This window comes from Lepidochelys olivacea, assembly GCF_965140295.1.
Source record: "Lepidochelys olivacea isolate rLepOli2 genome assembly, chromosome: 8".
In the NCBI taxonomy this organism is placed as follows: Eukaryota; Metazoa; Chordata; order Testudines; family Cheloniidae; genus Lepidochelys; species Lepidochelys olivacea.
In genome coordinates this window covers 90,225,417-90,248,709 of record NC_140418.1, presented here as the reverse complement: position 1 = coordinate 90,248,709, position 23,293 = coordinate 90,225,417, and the positions used below count along the sequence as shown (strand labels likewise).

General features: G+C 48.0%; 1 protein-coding gene across 3 annotated transcripts in view; it reads left to right on the top strand.

Annotated features, from left to right (window-relative positions):
- The first annotated feature begins 579 nt into the window (after positions 1-579).
- RAVER2 (ribonucleoprotein, PTB binding 2) overlaps positions 580-23,293 on the top strand; it is a 61,151-nt gene continuing 38,437 nt past the window's right edge. For all 3 annotated transcript variants that reach the window (XM_084636324.1, XM_084636323.1, XM_084636322.1), the window contains exon 1: positions 580-933. In XM_084636324.1, coding sequence (XP_084492450.1) covers positions 712-933 — 222 coding nt within the window. In that variant the 5' untranslated portion in view covers positions 580-711. The remainder of the gene's footprint in view (positions 934-23,293) is intronic.

The window sequence follows — 23,293 nt, the reverse complement described above, 5'->3', positions numbered from 1 at the left end:
AGTGGGGGGAAAAGTGAAGGGGTGGGGGGAGCAGAGGGTGAGGGGATGGGTTTGAGGGGTACACAGGGAGCACTGGGGTCCCAGGCTGGGGGTGGGGAACAGTGGGGAATGGGTGGCCCGGGGAATGGGTGGCCCAGGGATGGGGGTGCACAGGGTACTAGGCTCAGAGGGGCTGGGTGTACAGGTGCAGGGGTGCACGGGGGTGAGGTGGAGGAGGGTGCCCCAGGCGGGGATGAGTGGGCTGAGGGTGCCTGGGCAGGAGCTCCAGTGTGGGAGGACGGGAGGCGGGCTGAAAGGTGTGCGGGGCAGGAGTTATGGGGGTCGTAGTGCACGGGGGCGGGGGGAATAGTGGTGCCTCAGACGGGGGCGGGGGGTGAGGTCGGGTTCAAGGATGCGGCTGGCTGTGGGCGGGCTGAGGGATGCGAGGTCGTTGGAGAGCAGGGGGGCTCGGCGTGCACGGTGGTCGCGGAGCAGTGGGGAGCGAGTGGACGGGGGCGGAGAGTGGGGGGGCTCGGAGCAGTGGTGCGCCAGGCTCGGGGGCCACGGGGGCGGGGTGCGAGGGGGGAGAAATCGTGCCCCAGGCTCGGGGAGGCGCATCATGGTGCCTGGCTCTGGTCCCGGCTCTGAGTCCCGCGGACTTTCCTAGCCGCTGCAGCGGGCTGCCCCGCCCCGCCGGCTCGCCCGCCCGGCTTCCCTCCCCCTGCGGGCTCGATGGCTCTCTCTGGCTGTAAGATGGCGGCAGCAGCAGAGCCGGGCACGGAGCTGTCCGGGGCTCCGCGGGAGCCGGGGCGTGGGGCGCAGCCGGAGCGCGGCGGGAAGGCGGCGCCCCTCAGCCCGCCCGCGATCGCCAGGCGGCTGGAGAGCGCCCGCCGGGAGCTGAGCAACAGGCGCAAGGTCTTGCTGAGAAACCTGCCCGAGGAGAGCAGCAACCAGGTACCGCGGCGCCCCCGCTCCGGGAGAGGAGCCAGCCGGGCCGGGGGGACCCCAGAGCCGACACAGGGCAGGCAGGAGGCGGCCGCCATTCTGTGCCCTCCCAAGGGGAGTCCTGGAGAGCGGATCCTCGACATCGTCCGGCCCTTCGGGGTCCCGCTCCTAGCCCGCACACAGCGCCCCCCCGGTCCCGCTCCGAGCCGCCTTGCGCCCCCCGGGTCCCGCACCAAGCCGTCTTCCCTCCTCCTCCGCACACAGCCCCCCCGAGTCCCGTTCAGAGCCCCCTTCCTCCCCCCCTGCACACAGCGCCCCCCTCCGGGTCCCGTTCCGAGTCCCCTTCCTCCTCCCCCCGCACACACACACAGCATCCTCCCTCCGGGTCCCGTTCCGAGTCCCCTTCCTCCTCCCCCCTCCGGGTCCCGTTCCGAGTCCCCTTCCTCCTCCCCCCGCACACAGCGCCCCCCTCCGGGTCCCGTTCCGAGTCCCCTTCCTCCTCCCCCCGCACACACACACAGCATCCTCCCTCCGGGTCCCGTTCCGAGTCCCCTTCCTCCTCCCCCCTCCGGGTCCCGTTCCGAGTCCCCTTCCTCCTCCCCCCGCACACACACACAGCATCCTCCCTCCGGGTCCCGTTCCGAGTCCCCTTCCTCCTCCCCCCTCCGGGTCCCGTTCCGAGTCCCCTTCCTCCTCCCCCCGCACACAGCGCCCCGCTCCGGGTCCCGTTCCGAGTCCCCTTCCTCCTCCCCCCGCACACAGCGCCCCCCTCCGGGTCCCGTTCCGAGTCCCTTTCCTCCTCCCCCCGCACACAGCGCCCCCCTCCGGGTCCCGTTCCGAGTCCCCTTCCTCCTCCCCCCGCACACAGCGCCCCCCCTCCGGGTCCCGTTCCGAGTCCCCTTCCTCCTCCCCCCGCACACAGCGCCCCCCTCCGGGTCCCGTTCCGAGTCCCCTTCCTCCTCCCCCCGCACACAGCGCCCCGCTCCGGGTCCCGTTCCGAGTCCCCTTCCTCCTCCCCCCGCACACAGCGCCCCCCTCCGGGTCCCGTTCCGAGTCCCTTTCCTCCTCCCCCCGCACACAGCGCCCCCCTCCGGGTCCCGTTCCGAGTCCCTTTCCTCCTCCCCCCGCACACAGCGCCCCCCCTCCGGGTCCCGTTCCGAGTCCCCTTCCTCCTCCCCCCGCACACAGCGCCCCCCTCCGGGTCCCGTTCCGAGTCCCCTCCCCCCGCGCACACACACAGCATCCCTCCTCCGGGTCCCGCTCCGAGTCCCCTTCCTCCTCCCCCCGCACACAGCGCCCCCCTCCGGGTCCCGTTCCGAGTCCCCTTCCTCCTCCCCCCGCACACAGCGCCCCCCTCCGGGTCCCGTTCCGAGTCCCCTTCCTCCTCCCCCCGCACACAGCGCCCCGCTCCGGGTCCCGTTCCGAGTCCCCTTCCTCCTCCCCCCGCACACAGCGCCCCCCTCCGGGTCCCGTTCCAAGTCCCTTTCCTCCTCCCCCCGCACACAGCGCCCCCCTCCGGGTCCCGTTCCGAGTCCCCTTCCTCCTCCCCCCGCACACAGCGCCCCCCCTCCGGGTCCCCTTCCGAGTCCCCTTCCTCCTCCCCCCGCACACAGCGCCCCCCTCCGGGTCCCGTTCCGAGTCCCCTCCCCCCGCGCACACACACAGCATCCCCCCTCCGGTCCCGTTCCGAGTCCCCTTCCTCCTCCCCCTGCACACAGCGCCCCCCTCCGGGTCCCGTTCCGAGTCCCCTTCCTCCTCCCCCCGCACACACACACAGCATCCCCCCTCCGGGTCCCGTTCCGAGTCCCCTTCCTCCTCCCCCCTCCGGGTCCCGTTCCGAGTCCCCTTCCTCCTCCCCCCGCACACAGCGCCCCGCTCCGGGTCCCGTTCCGAGTCCCCTTCCTCCTCCCCCCGCACACAGCGCCCCCCTCCGGGTCCCGTTCCGAGTCCCCTTCCTCCTCCCCCCGCACACACACACAGCATCCCCCCTCCGGGTCCCGTTCCGAGTCCCCTTCCTCCTCCCCCCTCCGGGTCCCGTTCCGAGTCCCCTTCCTCCTCCCCCCGCACACAGCGCCCCGCTCCGGGTCCCGTTCCGAGTCCCCTTCCTCCTCCCCCCGCACACAGCGCCCCCCTCCGGGTCCCGTTCCGAGTCCCTTTCCTCCTCCCCCCGCACACAGCGCCCCCCTCCGGGTCCCGTTCCGAGTCCCCTTCCTCCTCCCCCCGCACACAGCGCCCCCCCTCCGGGTCCCGTTCCGAGTCCCCTTCCTCCTCCCCCCGCACACAGCGCCCCCCTCCGGGTCCCGTTCCGAGTCCCCTCCCCCCGCGCACACACACAGCATCCCCCCTCCGGTCCCGTTCCGAGTCCCCTTCCTCCTCCCCCTGCACACAGCGCCCCCCCTCCGGGTCCCGTTCCGAGTCCCCTTCCTCCTCCCCCCGCACACAGCGCCCCCCTCCGGGTCCCGTTCCGAGTCCCCTTCCTCCTCCCCCCGCACACAGCGCCCCGCTCCGGGTCCCGTTCCGAGTCCCCTTCCTCCTCCCCCCGCACACAGCGCCCCCCTCCGGGTCCCGTTCCGAGTCCCTTTCCTCCTCCCCCCGCACACAGCGCCCCCGTCCGGGTCCCGTTCCGAGTCCCCTTCCTCCTCCCCCCGCACACAGCGCCCCCCCTCCGGGTCCCGTTCCGAGTCCCCTTCCTCCTCCCCCCGCACACAGCGCCCCCCTCCGGGTCCCGTTCCGAGTCCCCTCCCCCCGCGCACACACACAGCATCCCTCCTCCGGGTCCCGCTCCGAGTCCCCTTCCTCCTCCCCCCGCACACAGCGCCCCCCTCCGGGTCCCGTTCCGAGTCCCCTTCCTCCTCCCCCCGCACACAGCGCCCCCCTCCGGGTCCCGTTCCGAGTCCCCTTCCTCCTCCCCCCGCACACAGCGCCCCGCTCCGGGTCCCGTTCCGAGTCCCCTTCCTCCTCCCCCCGCACACAGCGCCCCCCTCCGGGTCCCGTTCCAAGTCCCTTTCCTCCTCCCCCCGCACACAGCGCCCCCCTCCGGGTCCCGTTCCGAGTCCCCTTCCTCCTCCCCCCGCACACAGCGCCCCCCCTCCGGGTCCCGTTCCGAGTCCCCTTCCTCCTCCCCCCGCACACAGCGCCCCCCTCCGGGTCCCGTTCCGAGTCCCCTCCCCCCGCGCACACACACAGCATCCCCCCTCCGGTCCCGTTCCGAGTCCCCTTCCTCCTCCCCCTGCACACAGCGCCCCCCCTCCGGGTCCCGTTCCGAGTCCCCTTCCTCCTCCCCCCGCACACAGCGCCCCGCTCCGGGTCCCGTTCCGAGTCCCCTTCCTCCTCCCCCCGCACACAGCGCCCCCCTCCGGGTCCCGTTCCGAGTCCCTTTCCTCCTCCCCCCGCACACAGCGCCCCCCTCCGGGTCCCGCTCCGAGTCCCCTTCCTCCTCCCCCCGCACACAGCGCCCTCCTCCGGGTCCCGCTCCGAGTCCCCTTCCTCCTCCCCCCGCACACAGCGCCCTCCTCTGGGTCCCGCTCCGAGTCCCCTTCCTCCTCCCCCCGCACACAGCGCCCCCCCTCCGGGTCCCGTTCCGAGTCCCTTTCCTCCTCCCCCCGCACACAGCGCCCCCCTCCAGGTCCCGTTCCGAGTCCCCTTCCTCCTCCCCCCGCACACAGCGCCCCCCTCCGGGTCCCGTTCCGAGTCCCTTTCCTCCTCCCCCCGCACACAGCGCCCCCCTCCGGGTCCCGCTCCGAGTCCCCTTCCTCCTCCCCCCGCACACAGCGCCCTCCTCCGGGTCCCGCTCCGAGTCCCCTTCCTCCTCCCCCCGCACACAGCGCCCTCCTCTGGGTCCCGCTCCGAGTCCCCTTCCTCCTCCCCCCGCACACAGCGCCCCCCCTCCGGGTCCCGTTCCGAGTCCCTTTCCTCCTCCCCCCGCACACAGCGCCCCCCTCCAGGTCCCGTTCCGAGTCCCCTTCCTCCTCCCCCCGCACACAGCGCCCCCCTCCGGGTCCCGTTCCGAGTCCCTTTCCTCCTCCCCCCGCACACAGCGCCCCCCTCCGGGTCCCGTTCCGAGTCCCCTTCCTCCTCCCCCCGCACACAGCGCCCCCCTCCGGGTCCCGCTCCGAGTCCCCTTCCTCCTCCCCCCGCACACAGCGCCCCCCTCCGGGTCCCGTTCCGAGTCCCCTTCCTCTCCCTCCCCCACACAGCGCCCCCCCGGGTCCTGCTCTGAGCCCCCTTCCCCCTGCGCACAGCGGCCCCTGAGTCCCGCGCCCGAGCCCCCTCTCCCCCCGCCGCACACAGGGCCTCCCCGGGGTCCGGCTCCGACCTTTCTTTCCCCTCCCCACTCAGCGCCCAGCACCCCATGGGTGCCTAATTATACTTTCTCACTTGACTTGTGAGAGTTTACCTTCCTTTCTGTTTTCCTCGGTAGGATTTGACATCCAATTGTTAAAGGATGTCTTTTTTTTATCTAACTGCCTCTTTTACACTGTTTAACTATGACCGCACTCTTTGGTCCTCTTATTGTTTTTATTTTATTTGGGGTAAGCAAATAGTTTGAGCCTCCATTATAGTGTTTTTTAAAAGTTTCCATGCATCTTCCAGGCAGTTCACTGTTTGTGACTGTTTCTTTTAATTTTAATACCTTCCTCATTTTTGTGTAGTTCCCTTTTTTGTAGTTAAATCTACTGTGCTGGGTTTCTTGGGTATTTTCCCCCCTGAAAGGATGTTAAATTTAATTACATTGTGGTCATCATCATTACCCAGTGCTTCAGCTAGTTTCACCTCTTGGAGCAGATCCTGTGTCCTGCTAAATCAAGGACTAAATTAAGAATTGCCTCTCCCTTTGTGGGTTCCAGGGCAAGCTACTCCAAGAAGCAATCATTTTTGGTGTCTAGAAATTTCATCTCTGCATCCCATCTTGAGGCGACAAGTTCCCAGCGAATATGGGGATAGTTGAAATCCCCCATTATTATTGGGGGTTTTGTTTTTGTAGCCTCTCTAATCTCCCTGAGCATTTTACAGTCACTGTCGTCATCCTGGTCAGATAACTGGTAGTATATTCCTACTGCTATACTCTTATTATTCAAGCATGGAATTTCTATCCATACTAATATTATGCTTCAGTTTGATTCATTAAAGATTTTTATTATATTTGACTTTATGCTTTCTTTCACATATAGTGGCACTCCCCAACCGGCATGGTCTATCGTTCCTGTATATTTTGTACCCTGGTATTACCGTGTCCCATTGCTTATCATCATTCCACCAACTTTCTGTGATGCATACTATATCAATATCCTCATTTAATACCAGGCACTCAAATTCTGCATCTTAGTATTTAAGCTTCTTGCATTTGTAAATAAGCACTTATAACTTTTGTCAATATATAGTTGTCTGCCTCCATGTGATGTCGCTGAATGGGACTCTCTTTCGTTTGACTGTTTCTCGAGTTCTTATCTGTACTTTATTAACTTCTGTCCTTTCCTGTTTACTAGGATATAAACTAGCACCTTTAATAAATCATCCCCTAAGGGATGTGTCTGTCTGAACTGTATGCACCTCAACACCTGTCAGCTTTCCCCCAGCCCTTAGTTTAAAAACTCCTCTACAACATTTTCAATTTTATATGCCAACAGTCTGGTTTTGGTTCCTGCTCAGAGCCCCCCTCACTAACCCCTCACACACAACACCCATCGAATCCTGCTTAGCCCCCCTCACTATCTCCAGGGGGATCCTGTTCAGAGCCCCCCCACCCAACCTTTGCACACTGTCCCCCACAGGATCCTGCCCAACCCCCACCCCTTACTGTCCCCATTGGATCCCATTTGGAACCCCCTCCATGGGGTCCTGACTAGGCCCCCTCACCACGGGATCCTGCTCAGAGCCCCCTATCCCAGCCCCTTGCGCATAGCACTCCTGCAGGATCCTTCTGGGGCCCCTAACCCCCCCCCACACACACACTGTTCCCCATGGGATCTTGCTCAGTAAATGCCCTCACCTGCACCATTGCACATGGTGAACCCCCTTGATATCCCCACTTAGTGGCTTTTCTCCCTTGCACCCTTACATGCAGGGCCCCACAGGATCCTGCTCAATCCTGGCCCACCCTCTTGTGCACACCACCCCTGGGGATTCTGCTCTGTGACCCCCTCACTCACCCTCTCTCATGCAGCACTCCAAAGGATCTCACTCGTTAATCCCCTCAAGCACAGCACCCCTTAGGATGTTGCTCACTTCCAGCACACTGTGCCCTTTTGGATTCAGAATAACAGATCTACCTAGGTTTCAGAGTGGTAGCCGTATTAGTCTGTATCAGCAAAAACAACGAGGAGTCCTTGTGGCACCTTAGAGACTAACAAATTTATTTGGGCATAAGCTTTTGTGGGCTAGAACCCACTTCATCAGATGTATAGAGTGGAAAATACAGGAGCAGGTATAAAAACATGAAAGGGTGGGAGTTGCCTTACCAAGTGTGAGGTCAGTCTAAGGAGACAATTCACTTAACAGCAGGATACCAAGGGAGGAAAAATAACTTTTGAAGTGGTAATGAGAGTGGCCCATTTCAGACAGTTGACAAGAAGGTGTGAGTAACAGTAGGGGGAAAATTAGTATTGGGGAAATTAGGTTTAGGTTTTGTAATGACCCAACCACTTCCAGTCTTTATTCAGGCCTAATCTGATGGTGTCCAATTTGCAATTAATTCCAGTTCTGCAGTTTCACGTTGGAGTCTGTTTTTGAAGTTTTTTTGTTGAAGAATTGCCACCTTTAGGTCTGTTACTGAGTGACCAGAGAGATTGAACTGTTCTCCTACTGGTTTTTGAATGTTATGATTCCTGTCAGATTTGTGTCCATTTATTCTTTTGCGTAGACTCTGTCCGGTTTGGCCAGTGTACATGGCAGAGGGGCATTGCTGGCACATGATGGCATATATCACATTGGTACCTAGGGATAACTAAATTTGTGGTAGGGTTTGGCAAAGGCTCATCAGTGACATGACATTGTTTTACTCTGGGCATCCCTTTTCAGGAACTATTTTCCATACAAAAGTATAACGTGGCCCTGAATAGTTCACTCTTCTGGAAAGTTTTAGGAATGCTAGCCATTCGCTGAGACCTCTGCCCCAAAACTCCACTTGTTCTCTCTTTGATCATATATGTGGGCAGTAAGGCAGCCCTAGTCCTGTTCACCTGGCGGGTCAGAGCACTATGTGTCAAAGGAAACACTCCTGCGGTTAATATCATGGTTGGTGAACATGTTTAGGAGAGGAGGGAACTGCATGATTAACTACTTCTGTCACATTCAGTTGAGGGCCCAGCTCTCTTCTTCCATCCTTAGGATGATGGTACCACAGTGGAAGAGACCCCTTCCCATGCAAAAGGCACATGTTTCCTTATGGTTCTTTTTCTGTCTAAGTAGTAAATCCAGATTTAGAACAGCCCTCTACTCTGCATGCTCCTCCTGCAGTATCTTGCGTTTTGAGCAGGTGACAGTCTGGTCAGAGAAATGGTGGAACAAGCAATGGACTCTGTACGTCTGGCCTGAGGTAGAGGAACCCACAATGAGAAGTTTCATTTTGTTTTAAAATAATGTCCTGCCCGTTTATTGACCAAACAGAATGGGTTAGCTGAGTCTCCCAAATAAAATTTAAGACAGAGCTTGTTTCATGCTTTGCTAGAGGAAACCCCCTTGTTCTCCTTTAGTCTGCAGCCCTCTTCCCCCCCCATCCCCCTCAGTACATTTTCAACTCTTCTGTCCTCACCCTTCATAGAATCAGGTACCTGTAGTCAACAGAGGTGGTAAGCAGTCTTGCAGAAGCTCTTGTTAACCTATCCTTGCTTGATAAGTCTGCATAGGTAGTTCATTGTGGAAAGGGATTTTTAAACTCCTCCTTGCCTTAGCCTGTATGCTGTCCCTTCATTCTTATCCCGTTGATCTTTGTAGGAACCAGGGAACAGAAAGTAGAAGAAGATATTACTTCACACAGAATGAGAGAATTGCCTCTGAATGCTAAATTTGGTGGCTACTCTGAACTGTTTCTCACTGTCATTCATTTAAAATGCTGTTAATGTAGTTAAAGTTTGTTTTTAAAAGATCCTCAAAATAAGGTTTTTTATTTTTGAGTTTGCAATAGCAAGAAATACTATTTGTGTCTTTGAGCATTTCCTTTGCCCATTTCATTGTGGCTTTATTACTGCTTTTGGGAGTCCAAGGATTTGCATGTTATATTGTAAGCAGTGTACCATTATGTGGATGTTTAACAGTACAGTACCATGGATACAATTTGGCTATACGATATATAAGAAGTTTCTGACTATACCAGAGAGCCTTTTTTTTTTTTTTAATCAAGGTTGCCATATTTGTTTCTGAAGACTGAGAAATTTAGTCCACTCACAAGTTAACTATTAAGCTGTGAAACCCGAAGGAAAACTACAGAAGTCATTGGAAGTTAATCATGCTGTACACTTCTGCTTCCTGAGGCAAAACTTGAAAATTAGCATAGTCAGTATGCCCACAATTGAATTATATGATACTGTGAACACTGACTGTTGAAAACCAATGTATTTGAAAATACGGGCTTCAAAACAAACATCACTTACAGCATCGGATGAGGGCCTTTGGAGATAATGCAAATGCACCTAACTGAAAATGTATTTTAAAAGCAAAGCATCCATATTTTTTAAACCAATTATCAGTATGAGGTACCACTGACTAGGATCAATACCTGGTGGCTTCTGCTCATTTAGGATATTCAAACAACCCTCAATAATTAAGATTTTTCAGAATGAAAACTTCCTTTAAAAATTATTCTAACCCTTATGGTAGTGAAGAAAACCTTTCAAATGTGAGCAGAGCATAATCTATGAGGAATTGATTTCATGAGTCTGCAGAGGGCCTGTCAAGGTTCCTCCCCCACTCTGAACTCTAGGGTACAGATGTGGGGACCTGCATGAAAAACCTCCTAAGCTTATCTTTACCAGCTTAGGTCAAAACTTCCCCAAGGTACAAAATAGTCCACCCGTTGTCCTTGGACCGGCCGCTACCACCACCAAACTAATACTGGTTACTGGGGAAGAGCTGTTTGGACGCGTCCTTCCCCCCAAAATACTTCCCAAAACCTTGCACCCCACTTCCTGGACAAGGTTTGGTAAAAAGCCTCACCAATTTGCCTAGGTGACTACAGACCCAGACCCTTGGATCTTAAGAACAATGAGCAATCCTCCCAACACTTGCACCCCCCCTTTCCTGGGAAATGTTGGATAAAAAGCCTCACCAATTTGCATAGGTGACCACAGACCCAAACCCTTGGATCTGAGAACAATGAAAAAGCATTCAGTTTTCTTACAAGAAGACTTTTAATAAAAATAGGAGTAAATAGAAATAAAGAAATCCCCCCTGTAAAATCAGGATGGTAGATATCTTACAGGGTAATTAGATTCAAAAACATAGAGAACCCCTCTAGGCAAAACCTTAAGTTACAAAAAAGATACACATACAGAAATAGTTATTCTATTCAGCACAATTCTTTTCTCAGCCATTTAAAGAAATCATAATCTAACACATACCTAGCTAGATTACTTACTAAAAGTTCTAAGACTCCATTCCTGGTCTATCCCCGGCAGAAACCAGCATATAGACAGACACAGACCCTTTGTTTCTCTCCCTCCTCCCAGCTTTTGAAAGTATCTTGTCTCCTCATTGGTCATTTTGGTCAGGTGCCAGCGAGGTTACCTTTAGCTTCTTAACCCTTTACAGGTGAGAGGAGCTTTCCCCTGGCCAGGAGGGATTTCAAGGGGGTTTACCCTTCCCTTTATATTTATGACAGGGCCTGAAATGAGTTCTGAGATTAAATTACTCCACTTCATGTAAATAGTGCATTGACTCTCGAACCTAATAATGATAATACAATAAACATATATTTAAATAATTTAGTTGCAAAATTGTGCACCTAATTTACACAGTTACCACAGTTGCTTGCAGTACATAAATCAGACCACTGCATGTATGAATAGACAAAAGGCAGAAATAGTAATTGTTGTATGTTCCCTGTATTTTCTCTCACATTGAATGTAGAAATAACATTACTAACTACAAGTACGTTCACTGTATAAGGATCGATATTGTCTGTTTTTGCAGAACCTCCCATTTTTATTAGTAAAGATCTGCTGTAGATCAAAGCTAGTATGTTTCTGACTTATTACACCACAAACAGTTACGCTAGTGTAAATAGGGGAGAACTTTACTGGTTTGTTACCAGTTCCTTGCTTCAGTCAGCCACAACATGCAGTGTATTGCTAACCTCCATTTCTGTGTGGTTATCTCAAAAAAATGAGTGCTGTATGAACGGGTGTGTCATCCAATAAAATATAGCCTGTGGGTGTACGGAAGGTTGTGGTTAAATTAGCTCAATCTGATATTGCTTGATTAGGCAACCAGTGCCACAAGGAGATAATGACATTGAAGGTTTTATTGACAAATATAACACACTGGGAACTTTTTGTAACATTTTTATGGTGCCTACATGTGCCTCAGTTTCCCTCTGTATTTTGCATTGCAACGCAGTGGAGGCAAAACACTGTTCCAACAGTGCAGGAGACAAGGTGGGTGTGTCGCCTCACTGTCTGGGTGGAATGACTGGGTTGTTAAAGAACTGGTTGAAACCGACCTAAATCAACAGAGGATCCAGAAAGACAATGAGAACCCTCAACGACTGAACAGTCAACATCGAACAGCAGGAAATCCTGGCAGGCAGAACATGTGCACTGAGCTGGAGGACAAAGGAGAAAAAGTTATCTGGTGGTGGGAATAAGAGCCGCCCTTTGGAGGGATTCAGCAGCTCTCACTTGAGTCTAAGGGCAAAGGGAAGAGATCCAAAAATGCAACCCATCATTGCATGGCTTGGCCAGGATGGACTGTGGGTTAACCTTTGTCTCTCTTTGCTATCCCAAAGTCTTTCAGATTCTGTATGGCAGGTGGCTAGTAAATTGTTACCTTGTTTTGAAAAGGCTGCCTGGAATAGTTGCACTACTCACTGAGAGCATTGTTATCTGAAGTGGTACCGTGCATGCCTCCCACAGGAGTCTGGTTCAGCTAGATTGGCTGTAGGAGCCACAAAGAGAAACAGGGATTGCTGGTGCCTGAAGGCCGAGTCTTGGAGGCCCTGGACCTGCCCCTGTGTGACTGTGTATACCCTTGGGATTTGGCACACTAAAGCAGTCACTCCAAAGGGACTGATTGCAGGCTGGGGCATAGACCAGACCCTGTGCATTTATGACACAACCAAGGGACAATAACTTGTAATATGAAAGTCTGTCCATTTTATAATGATTATCTGGTATGAGTAATGGCATAAAGACATATGTCTGCCCCCTCCCTCCGTCCTCAAGGACCTTGTACTTTTCACCTATTCCACCAGCAAGCCTGGCAGTAATGACCAAGGTGTCCAAGAAAGTTGGTGATCCTGGAGAATAATTGGAAAATGTATTGTTTTAAGCTTTTAATATGATTGAGCTAGCAGCATTAGTATGTAAAGCGAGAGTTGGAGTTTTGTGGAGGAGGAACTTCTTGTCCTGATATGGTTTTGAAGTGGGCATTGAATGTTCATGATAGCTCATGTAAGTACAACTATATAACAGATTGGCATGTTCTTTTAAAAGTTACTGTGAAATTCACTGATTATCAAATTATTTCCCTTGGTAAACTCTGTGTGGGTGTCTTCTTTACTGTTGTTCTGTTGAAAAGATCTGCTGGAGCCATCACTGTCCCTACCACTAAATTGTAGGGAAAGGAAAAGGTAAAAACAGCTGAAAATGCAGCAGAGTATTATGCTTCCAACCACTGTTTCTGAACCTAATTATCCCCTTGTATTAGTTATTTGGTGTCATTGTCTATTGTTGTTGCAGCTAGAACTGGTTAAAAATGTCCATTTTTTTTATGAAATATGGCTTTTTTATCAGAACAAAAATTTCTCCTAGAAATGGCCAACTTTGAATATTTTTATAAAAATATTTGTACAAAATACAAAATATTTTTACATTCATCAAAACAAGAAGGCCAATTTTTTTTTTATTTTGGGGTGTTTATTAAAAAAATTTTGAAGAAAAATTTCAATGAAAATTTTTTTGTTGAAATTTTTCACAGAAGCAAAAATCATTTCATCTCTAGTAATGCCATGAATAACCATAATTTAGGACAGACATTTACTAACATGTAATTGCTGCGTTTCCTTTGGTTGGAAACTCCCCAACTTTATTCCAGACTCCACTAAGTTTCATATTCAGCATTAATAAAGTGAATAAACTTATTCCAGTATATATATAAAGGTAGTGGCTCAGGCAGTATTAATCAATGTAATCCATATGTTAGTAAACCCATCAATGCTGACAAGCTGGTAGTGTTCAGATATTTAAAAGAGATACGACTTTCTGTAATTTGTAGGTTCTTCAGTCCGGTGCTCTTGTGTCTGCATCAAGTTAAAGGGAGGGTCTCTCTTTCCTGTGGTCCTGTGACAATTAACCACCATACAGAAGTAAGCAGCAGTAATAAGCAGTATAAAAAGCTCCAGGGTGAACATACTGCTCAATGTTGTAAGGTGCTGAAAGACCTAAACTTCCACTGACCCCAATGAATCAATATATCAGTTTGAATTTCTTAACCTCATTTTGAGAAACTCTTTCCATCCAAGCCCCTCAGGTGGAGCTGCAACTGGAAATCAGAGGCATGGTAAATAGCCAGTATTTTTATACCAGTGTTTCCAGTGGTTTATTTGTTGAGTTGCAGTGAGGGCTTTGTCACAGAATACTTACTACAGGCAAACCAATGGAACCCTGTAAACAGGGAAAAGCGGGCATTGATGGTGTATAGCACTTTGCAGAATCAGGTCCTTATTGAGGTGGAATCAGGCTTGACCATACATACATACATTATTGGTTACAAAGATGAATATGTGTAAGGGAGACATTTGCAAGTGGATGTTTTCCCCTGTTAATGAGGCTATATATTGACTGTGTACTATGCTCCTTATCTCCAGTTGCACCTTGAAGTTCTGTCTGAAGTTCTTTGGTGGAATGACTCTCAAATTGAGGTTAAGAAACTTTACGTGCTTCCCAAGGCCATAGAGCAAAATGTATCTTGGTCATGAAGTTTTTGAAACTTTAATCACAGCTGTGTAGACTATTATAGATTGTGATTAAATATAACTTGTTTGTTTGGGTTTTTTTTTTTGCTACCTCCTGGCCACAGATGTGGAGATGTCCAGATAGTGTGGTGATGAGTATCGTATATGAACCTCAATAGATGTTAGAAAGTTTCCCTGTCCATGCATCATCTAGTAACATCTGTTTTTCTAAGAAAATATAGAGCCTTTGCCTCTACAGGAAGAAGATTCTGAAGAAGCCGTCCAGTGCAGTCTGCAGCACCTGATGAAAAAGACTAATGAGACAATGCCGGCCTACTTGGGGCATAAAGTAAAAGTGTGGAAAGAGAACAGGAAAAAATCAAAAATGTGTACTAAAGAGTCTGCCTGCTCAGGGGCATGTTGCTTAACCTGCATACCTTTTCTTGCACAACTAATTCTTATTTCTACAAGCAATTCCACTTGCTATTGATGTGAATAAGGGATTTTTAGATTGGGCCCTTGATGAACGCTTAACCACTACCTTCATTGTCATCCTTGAAAGTCTGCACTTCCACCACTCCTCAGTTCACAGCTTCAGCTGCCGTGCTCTCCAATCATTTGCCCACTTAAATCCAGCATGTCCCAGTTAAATACATTTTTTGTTCTGCTCTTGTTACCAAGTTCCCAGTATGCACCTTCATTTGATTCCTTCAGCACATTATTTTATCTCATTGTTCTTGATATGACAGACCCTGGTACACACTGTTCTAAATTTTCCATTTCAGCACAGTGTTCCTGTTTACTAATAGACAAATGCATGTTGTAAAAAATTTGGTTCATTAAACTCACATGTACTACGGCTGTCACCTGTCTGAAACTCTGGTCCAAAGAGTGTACGTGCTTTAACTTTTGGTTAGTTTTCTATTGTCAAAATTGTAAAATCGGTTGGAAATTATTTGATACCAGGCCTGGTGTTACGTTTGTTTGTCAGCAGGAGTAAGACTGTTAATCAGTTCCGCTGTTGCTTACAACAATGTACTTTTTTTCAAAATCCTTTTCTACCATATCACCTGTGTGAAAGCTGTATTAAAAAATAGCTGTTCAGGTGTTCCTCTAACAGATGGTCAAGGTTCCCCAGTTTCACTCAGACTGTCCTTTCTACTCACATGCTAGGCGGGAGAGGTATTCTGTTGACAACAGGCCTCGTTCTCGAGAACGTAAGATGCCCAGATATGACTCCTATGATACTTCAGACTTCCAAGTTATAATATATCAGTGACTTTTGCTAAATCAGGAGCTCAGTCTGTAGACTATTTCTTTACCATTATCGTCGCGATTGGGAAAATATAGTCAGAGTGCACCAGAGTCCCAATCACTTCCCTAGTTTTCCATGGAGCTTAGCTGGCCATGTCGAGAATGTTGAGCCACTTGTGAGCAGCAGCATCCTTTTACAAAGCTTGGTCTCTAAAGAAATGCTCCTTCAGTCTTTGTAAAGCACACTCCTCCGCATTTAGTTGTCCTTACAAAATTGGAGTGGTGTCATCTGTTCTTATTAGTCAGTTTATTGCTTCATTACTACCCAAGGTAAAAAGGCAGGAGACAAGATGCCAAAGAATCACAGGAGGACAAGGATGTAATTATATTCTCCAGGGTGAGGCAAGAAATATATCTGTCCCCCCCGTCCAATATTCAATATTTTTACCAAACTATCATATGGTGCATCTTTCCTGGCCAGAAAAACGTATATCAGAGTGTCACTATCATAGATAGATTGCCACTGTAATGTCAAGCCTTATCACATAGAGACTTACAGGCAACCTTGATCATTTAATGGTTGCTTATTTATTGTGTGTTGGTGTTTGGTGATCTAGCAGCTACCTCATTGCAAGCAGTCTCCTGCTATTAATCTGTCTTCTGGGGTGTCTCTGTGCTGTCAGTTGTGAGGAATTAATATATTTGCACTGTTGGAGAATACAGCTGCATGAACTGCTATGCTAGCCACCATGTTGGGAATGTCCATGATGCCCTCAAACATACATCATTAATTGAATGATTTTGGAACTTGTATAAAACCTCCAAGAGTGTTCTTAGACACAGGTAGGCACACTGGAAAGTGCCCATAATTCTGTGCCCTGAGAACTGTGGAATAGCTGTGCAGAACTTCCATTATACAAATAGAGTTGTAAACTGCTATATAGACAAGATTTGATTTTACTAGGCTGCATTCTTGATAAATGGTAAATTAGGCTTCTGTTTTAGTTTTGTGCTTATCCTTTGTGGATTATGAGATTTGTTTCTGATTTAGTTGTCTCAAGGTTCTTAATTGTCTCATTAGTTAGTCCTCATCAGTACCTCAATAATTTCAGTATAAGTAGTTGTATATGAATTTGGTATAAATGAGCAGTTCAAAGACATTGATGTCATGCCAGTTAGAATCCTTTATAGTTAATATCAGAATTGAGGGCTTGGTTTTCCTTGTTGCTGAAATTTGCAGCAAGATCTCATGACTTTAGTTTAGGATTAGGAGTCTGAGTAGAGCTGTTTGGTTCTAATGCCCCCTGTCTGCTTTTCTAAGCTAAAGTATCAAATGATTCACTTGCTCTGAAAGAGAAAGGTGTTTTGCACTAAATGGATTATTTTTAAAAGCTGTTACATTGTTCTATTGTCATGCATATTTCTACTTTTATCCTGTGGTAATTTCTGCAACTAGAGGCAATATCTATAATCTTATGGAAGGGGATTCTCTCCTATAGCAAAAGACACACGGGGGAGGGGAGTTGCAGGAGGACTGAAATCAATTTTTCATTTCGGTTCAGTGATTTAAAATTTTTTTTGACAACCTTCCTATAGCTTGTCAAGCCAAAAAAGAGACAGCTCATTTAGGAATCTGTCAGAGGCAGGCGCAGTCCATCTGGGATGGGGATTTACACTGTGTTTGCGGCTTGATGCCAGGTGTCCACTTATTGTTAGTGTCCATCTTTGATCCAATGGCAGGTTGCTACTTAGTGCTATGCCATTTTCATCATTTTTCTCCTTTCTCTCAGGGTTATGCACAATGTTTCCTCATTGCTTTTTGACTGGAAATTTTTAATGAACCCAAATAATTTGAAGGAATATCGTTCTTCCACTCCTTTGTGTCCTTGTGAAGTAGCAAGTCCCTTTGTTTCTCAGTCTCTCTGCGGTCATATTGCTTGTATGTGAAAGGTTTACTGTGCTGGATAACTAGTACCTTTCTTGCCCTAGGCTGTCTATGCTCTTTTGTTTGCTGCTTTTCTTTGGTGTATTGTTTTTCTCTTTTTTACTCCCTCCAGTGCGCTCCCCTATTTTTTATCTTCTATTTAGTTTACATGCTCCCCTGTACACCTACTATGGTGATCTAAAACTATAATTCCCTACAACTGTGCTTATCAATACTCTAATCTGGCTCGGCAGATAAGGAAGTGTTTGTTTTTCATTCCTTATGCAGGACAGTCCTTGGGAAGCTAGTGTTGTCATATCTTAATCAATATGCTAGCTCTGTTTTGATAGTTCTGTGTGTTATGACAAAAATAAATGGGTGTGAGAGAGTCCATAGGATGGTTGCTTCTTAGGTTTGTAATTGGTGTTGCAAACATGACTTTGAATATCCAGAGAAGGACCAGTCAGTGTGCATTAAACTTTTGCACTTCCAAAGAATAGGTTGTGGCCCAGAATTGCAGACTTGCCTTTCTTTCTAGCTGCATAGATTATCCTGCGAGTGAGGGGGGAATGGTGTGGGTAAAATCTTTAGAGCCCTCCTCAGAGTGGCCACTGCCCATATACCGTAAGCAGGTGAAGGGGATCTCCCTGATCTTGCAGCCCTTACTTATGTGAGTAGTTCAACTGAAGCATGGAGTGAAAAATTGCAAATTCCTTAAAGTGGGGAATATGTCTTTGTATGTGCTAGTACAGGGCATAGCACAATGAAGCCCAATCTTGATTAGGGCTTTTGGGGTGTTAAAGCCCTTCCTGTTGTTTAATATTTATGACTGTGTCTGGCAACTGATGTGTGGTTAGAGGAACTGAGCATCCTTAACCTAGCCAGTCATTAGTTTACAGGAAATAAAAAAATAGTACAGTTCATTTTGTTTTTTTGTCTATACCTCTATTAATACAATCTAGTGCTGTATGTTGCATTTTTTATACTGTAGCAGATGGTCTCTGACTTTTCCACAATAACTAGCATATATTTTTCCTGTTTAGCAAATTTTCATATTCTCTTGCTTGGTTCCTTTTCCAAAATTGGTTTATTTTATACCTACACTGAACTGCACTTATCTGTTGACCCGTTCATTTAAATGATCCAAAACCTTTTGAATCTTGATGCCTAACTCATTATTTTCTGTGTACTGTCTTGAAACTTGAATGTCTTTTTTCAGGCAATTTTCCACCTTTCTGCTTTGACTGCCTGCACCAATGAAAACAAAGCCTTTTCTAGTTAGGAAAAGATTTTTAAAAAAATTGACTAGCCAAAATATGTTGTTTTGCCCAACTAGTTTAAAAACAAAATTTGTTCCCATGTCAAGAATATGTATGTGAAGTTTCACCATGCAGCCATTTATTAAGGACCAAGTTATGAACCATTAAAGTAAGGTTTATATGGGCACCTTCACTAGACTCATTACTATAGGAACCCTGACAGGCACCATTATAATTGTTTTTAATTTTTGTTGCTAAAATAACATCCTGTGCAATGTTTAAACATAGCAACAGAACTTATGTTTAGCATGCCCTGAGGTTCACAATAGAAAAATTGTCTTTTATAAATGGTGGTTGGATATTACTGCATACATTTGTTTGGATTAGTAGTTCCTTGGCGTGAAATAAGCTGTTTATTTTTAAAATAATAGTATGAATTGTGCTGGGACAATAGTAAGTTGGGTGTGTCTATTCTTGGTATGTTTACCATTATACTTTTTTTAAAAATTCAGACAATAGGGCATACAGACACTTCTCTGGAGCAAACATCATTCCCTTTAAGAGATCCAGATCTCAGAATGACAATATACGATGAAAAATAAAATCATAAAGAGAAAGTTAATATTTCATCCAAGATCAGGCAGGACAATTAGTCATGTGTGCAGGAGTTGAAGTATTTTAAGCGCCGTAGAGAAAATAACAAATTTTCCACCACATAAAGTTTATCTAACTGTTTATAGTGTTTTTAGTCTTTTTTTTTTCATAGCCCACGTCATAGAATTTGTTTTGGCTTTTAAAGGCTATTTTATTTTTTTATTTATTTATTTATTTTAAAGGTTATTTTCTTATTTGAGCTTTAATTATACTCATGCTGTGTAGATTAACTAGTGAATGTTTGTTCAGGGCTCTGAAGATTTAAGGAACTGTGTAAGAGCTAAATATTATTAGTTTCCCGATTTTTGTTTCTGTCCCAAGATGTTTAGCTCACAGTTCCTGACATAATCCACATGTTTATGTGTATATCCATCATACTAAAGGAGGCAAAGCCCCACTCTGAACAAGAACAGAATGCACAAGGGAGTTGTGTCAGACTGGTCTTGTCCAGGATACAAGCACACATTAACACTGCTTTCGCAACAATAGAGATTGGAGGAACACCTATGTCTGTTTCTAAGTGCCAGCTATAAGTTACTCACAGGAGTATAATTATGCCATGCCTGCTCTGCCTCCTGTACAGAAGTGCATATTGCCATTAATTACAGCTTTGTCTTAGGTTGTTGATATGATACACTAAAATACTATGGTAGTTGTCAGCTATGTCTAGAGGAGTCTTTTCATTTGTAAATAAGAGAAAATTCCTTTAGTAGAGGCAGTTTTAATTTTATTGTTCTGATTGCCATTAACCTGGTTAGATAAACACCATTCATTGGGGTTAAATGAGGGAGCAGTTAAGGACTTTGTATATCATGATAGCAGGAAACAATAGAATCCATAGCCCAAGGTTCTGGGCCATAAGGCCAGGCCTGAGCAAGAGCTAACCCAGGAAGAATAAGAGTATTCTCTGGGAGTGGTTGAAAATGCAGGGCTTAAGGGGTAGTTGTTGTTTAACATGCTTAATGCAATAGTGCCTGTGAGCCAACCAAGAGTGGGGACCCCATTGTGGCGAGGCACTGTACAAACATTCAGTGTTTTCCACCGAGTGCATCCGATGAAGTGAGCTGTAGCTCACAAAAGCTTATGCTCAAATAAATTGGTTAGTCTTTAAGGTGCCACAAGTCCTCCTTTTCTTTTTGCGAATACAGACTAACACGGCTGTTACTCTGAAACCTGTACAAACAGAGTAATAGATGTTCCCTGCCTCAAAGAGCAGGTTGTTGGTGCGTCTGTTTGAGAGAGAGAACACCCAGACAGCAGCAGTAGCAGTGGTGAGCATGGCCCTGAGTGGGAGCAGAGACGGAGCCCTGTGGGCATAGAACTGACTGGAGGAAATTGCGAGCACGCAAACTACCTGCTTTGTTTTCACTGTGTCCAGAGAAACAGGACTTCGTGTACATTCTTTGTACATAAACAGGATTGCACCAAAACATATAGTGTGACGGGGTCAGGACAGACAGCTATAGGAAAGTGCTCATACTGGGTGCTGGGAAATGGGCCCCAGGATAAGCAGGTCCCTTTTCCCCTGGTAATTGAACAGGGGTTACTCCAGGTTAATTAGGACACCTGGGGCCTGCCAGAACCTTTTAAAAGCTTCCCCTCCAGTCAGGTAGGCACGCACAATGGCAGCTGTGGGGAGCAGGCATGCTACTGGAGGACCAGACAGCCTGCCCAACAGGGCATATAGCCCTTCTGGGCACCAGAGGTTTGGGGGAAGAGACCCCGCCAGAGGGGAGAGACTGAACTAGGTGTCTGGCCTATCGCCGTCACGCACAGAGGAGCTACCAGAGACTAAGAGGCTCCTCTCCCCCTCCCCTGTCAGGGAGGCTGGGAGGAACCCCTGCTCAGATAAGGTGGGGACAATAAACCCAGGGGCGTGGGGAAAATTCCCAGGGAGAGAGGAATCCCCCAGCCTGCCGCTAAGAGGAAGCACAGAACCCACCGAGGCGGAGAAGGAGCTCTGCCACAATAGTTAGGTGTGGAAGGATTTGATTTTAATTGACAGATGTCGGTAAACATTAATTTCATCTGATGCACTGACAATGACAAAAACAAAAATTTATTGGTAAGAGGGAGTGCCACTTCCCCTCTCGTTCCTGCCAGGATCATGTGTCACCAGCTCTGTGGCAACAGAGAAAGCCCTCTGCAGCCTCATTCTGTCACAGTGCAAGGTGCGGGGAATGCTGCTGTTTTGGCACCTTGCGCCTGCCTGGACTTGGTGTCACCAGCCCTGCAGGTGTGCAGGGAACCCTCTGCAGCCCCTGTAGTTTTAATTCAAGCAGAAAGACAGGGTACATTTTTGAAAATGTTACATGCTCCCAAATCACATAAGTGTGTTTAAAAATTTTACCCAGACTTAAAATAGTTTTATATATAGACAGATATTTACATAAACACTTAAACTAAAGACGTAATCCAGACTTTTAAATGTATTTATTTAAAAAGTCAGTGTGATGTGTTTAATTTTATTTGTTAAAAAGTTTGTTTATGTAAATGATGCTGCCACTGAAATACTACATGCAATCAAATGCACAGATAAAAACCTCAATCCTGCAACTGGCTCCATGTGGACCTCTGAAGCCAAAGGGAGTTTCTATAGGCTCAGGGATCTGCCTGCACAGAACCCATTAGCTCAGTGGATTGCTTTTCTTCTGAACAACTGTTTCTATTGTTAGTTTTCCATCTGTTACATATTACTGTGCTAACTTTTCAAAGAGGTGCTTTCAAGGTTGAAAGGCTACACCTTTCCTTTTTTTTTCTTGCTTTTGATTGTAAAGTCCAAGTAATATTTGGTGCCTTTCCCCCAAAGAAATACTTCAGTTCTTACGTTTTGTCACTAAAATAAATCCATGCTATTAGCCCCTCGCTTGTGAGCAGCTGTACAATAATGTACCTGTGTCTGAGTGACATAGAACACATCATTTTGGTGAGATTTTAGCCTCAAGCTTTCATAGGATTGTTGCAAATGATTTTTTTTTAAATTATGAACAAAATCTTGTGATTGTTCTTTAAAATTGCTTTACTTTTTAAAAAAATCCTTTTTTTGCTTTTAAAATCCATTCATGTGCTCATCTCAATTTAATCATCACCAAGATGATGCTTTTATCACATTCTGTTTTCACGCTCAATTAAATTTCCAGCAAGATTACAGATTATTATTGCTGAATGAAGATTTGGTTCAGAAATGGTTTTCAGGAAACGCCATCATTATGCATTTGGACTAATATTTTGCTGTTACTACATCACATAGTAAACTGTTCATAAATCTGATTACATTATTTTTGTTAAAGATGAAACAGATAAGAACAGTAGACCTTGCCCACCTTGTGTAAGTGGAACAGCTAACAACTTCCTTGGATTCTGCAACATTACTCTCTAGCTAGTCCCTAGGAAGAACAAAAGTGCAAAGAAAACTGCATCCTCCACCAATCTGCTTCTCATAGATGAGAGTCTAGCATCACAACTCTCTTGAAGAGAGTGTACTCTTCTGAGCTACATGCAAATAACCTACAAGTTCTAAATCTTTGGACTATTCCTTGTGTATTTTGTTATTTAGAAGCCACATTCACATCACATCTGAGTATGGGATGGCTGAACATCAGAGGAACAGTGTCATATTTTATTAATACAGCATTTGACAGCTGTTAACCAGTGAAATGCGAGCCTGGTATTCAGTTTGACAAAAAGGATACACTTGATCCTTCTGAGATGAAACCCATTAACCTGTAAGCCATGTATATTGAATTAGCAGACTGGCAAAATGAGAGTATGCTATGTTACTGGAAGTCATGTAGAGTGGAACCCTCTTATAATCATGTGTGTTGATTATTTTGCTCAGTTGAATGGAGTTTCATTATAACACTAGAGCATTTACCTGACAAAAAGATTCAGTATGTTCATGTCACTTCTTTCACCTTCAGACTGGTAGACTAGTCCGTTCTTTGCCCACTGCAGTGGAAGGGACACTGGTTAGTGTTTTGTGTGGCGCACACATTTGTGGAATACCACATCTTAACTTATAGTGGGGAACAGATGTTCAAGTTTGGGAATCAGGGATTCACTCTTACTACTGCTTCCTCCCCCATGGGAGGATAATGGCTACTTCCTTCCCCATCTCCTCTACTTGGGCAGAGTACAGGAGGAAAGGGACATGATAATCCGCTTGGAATGTAG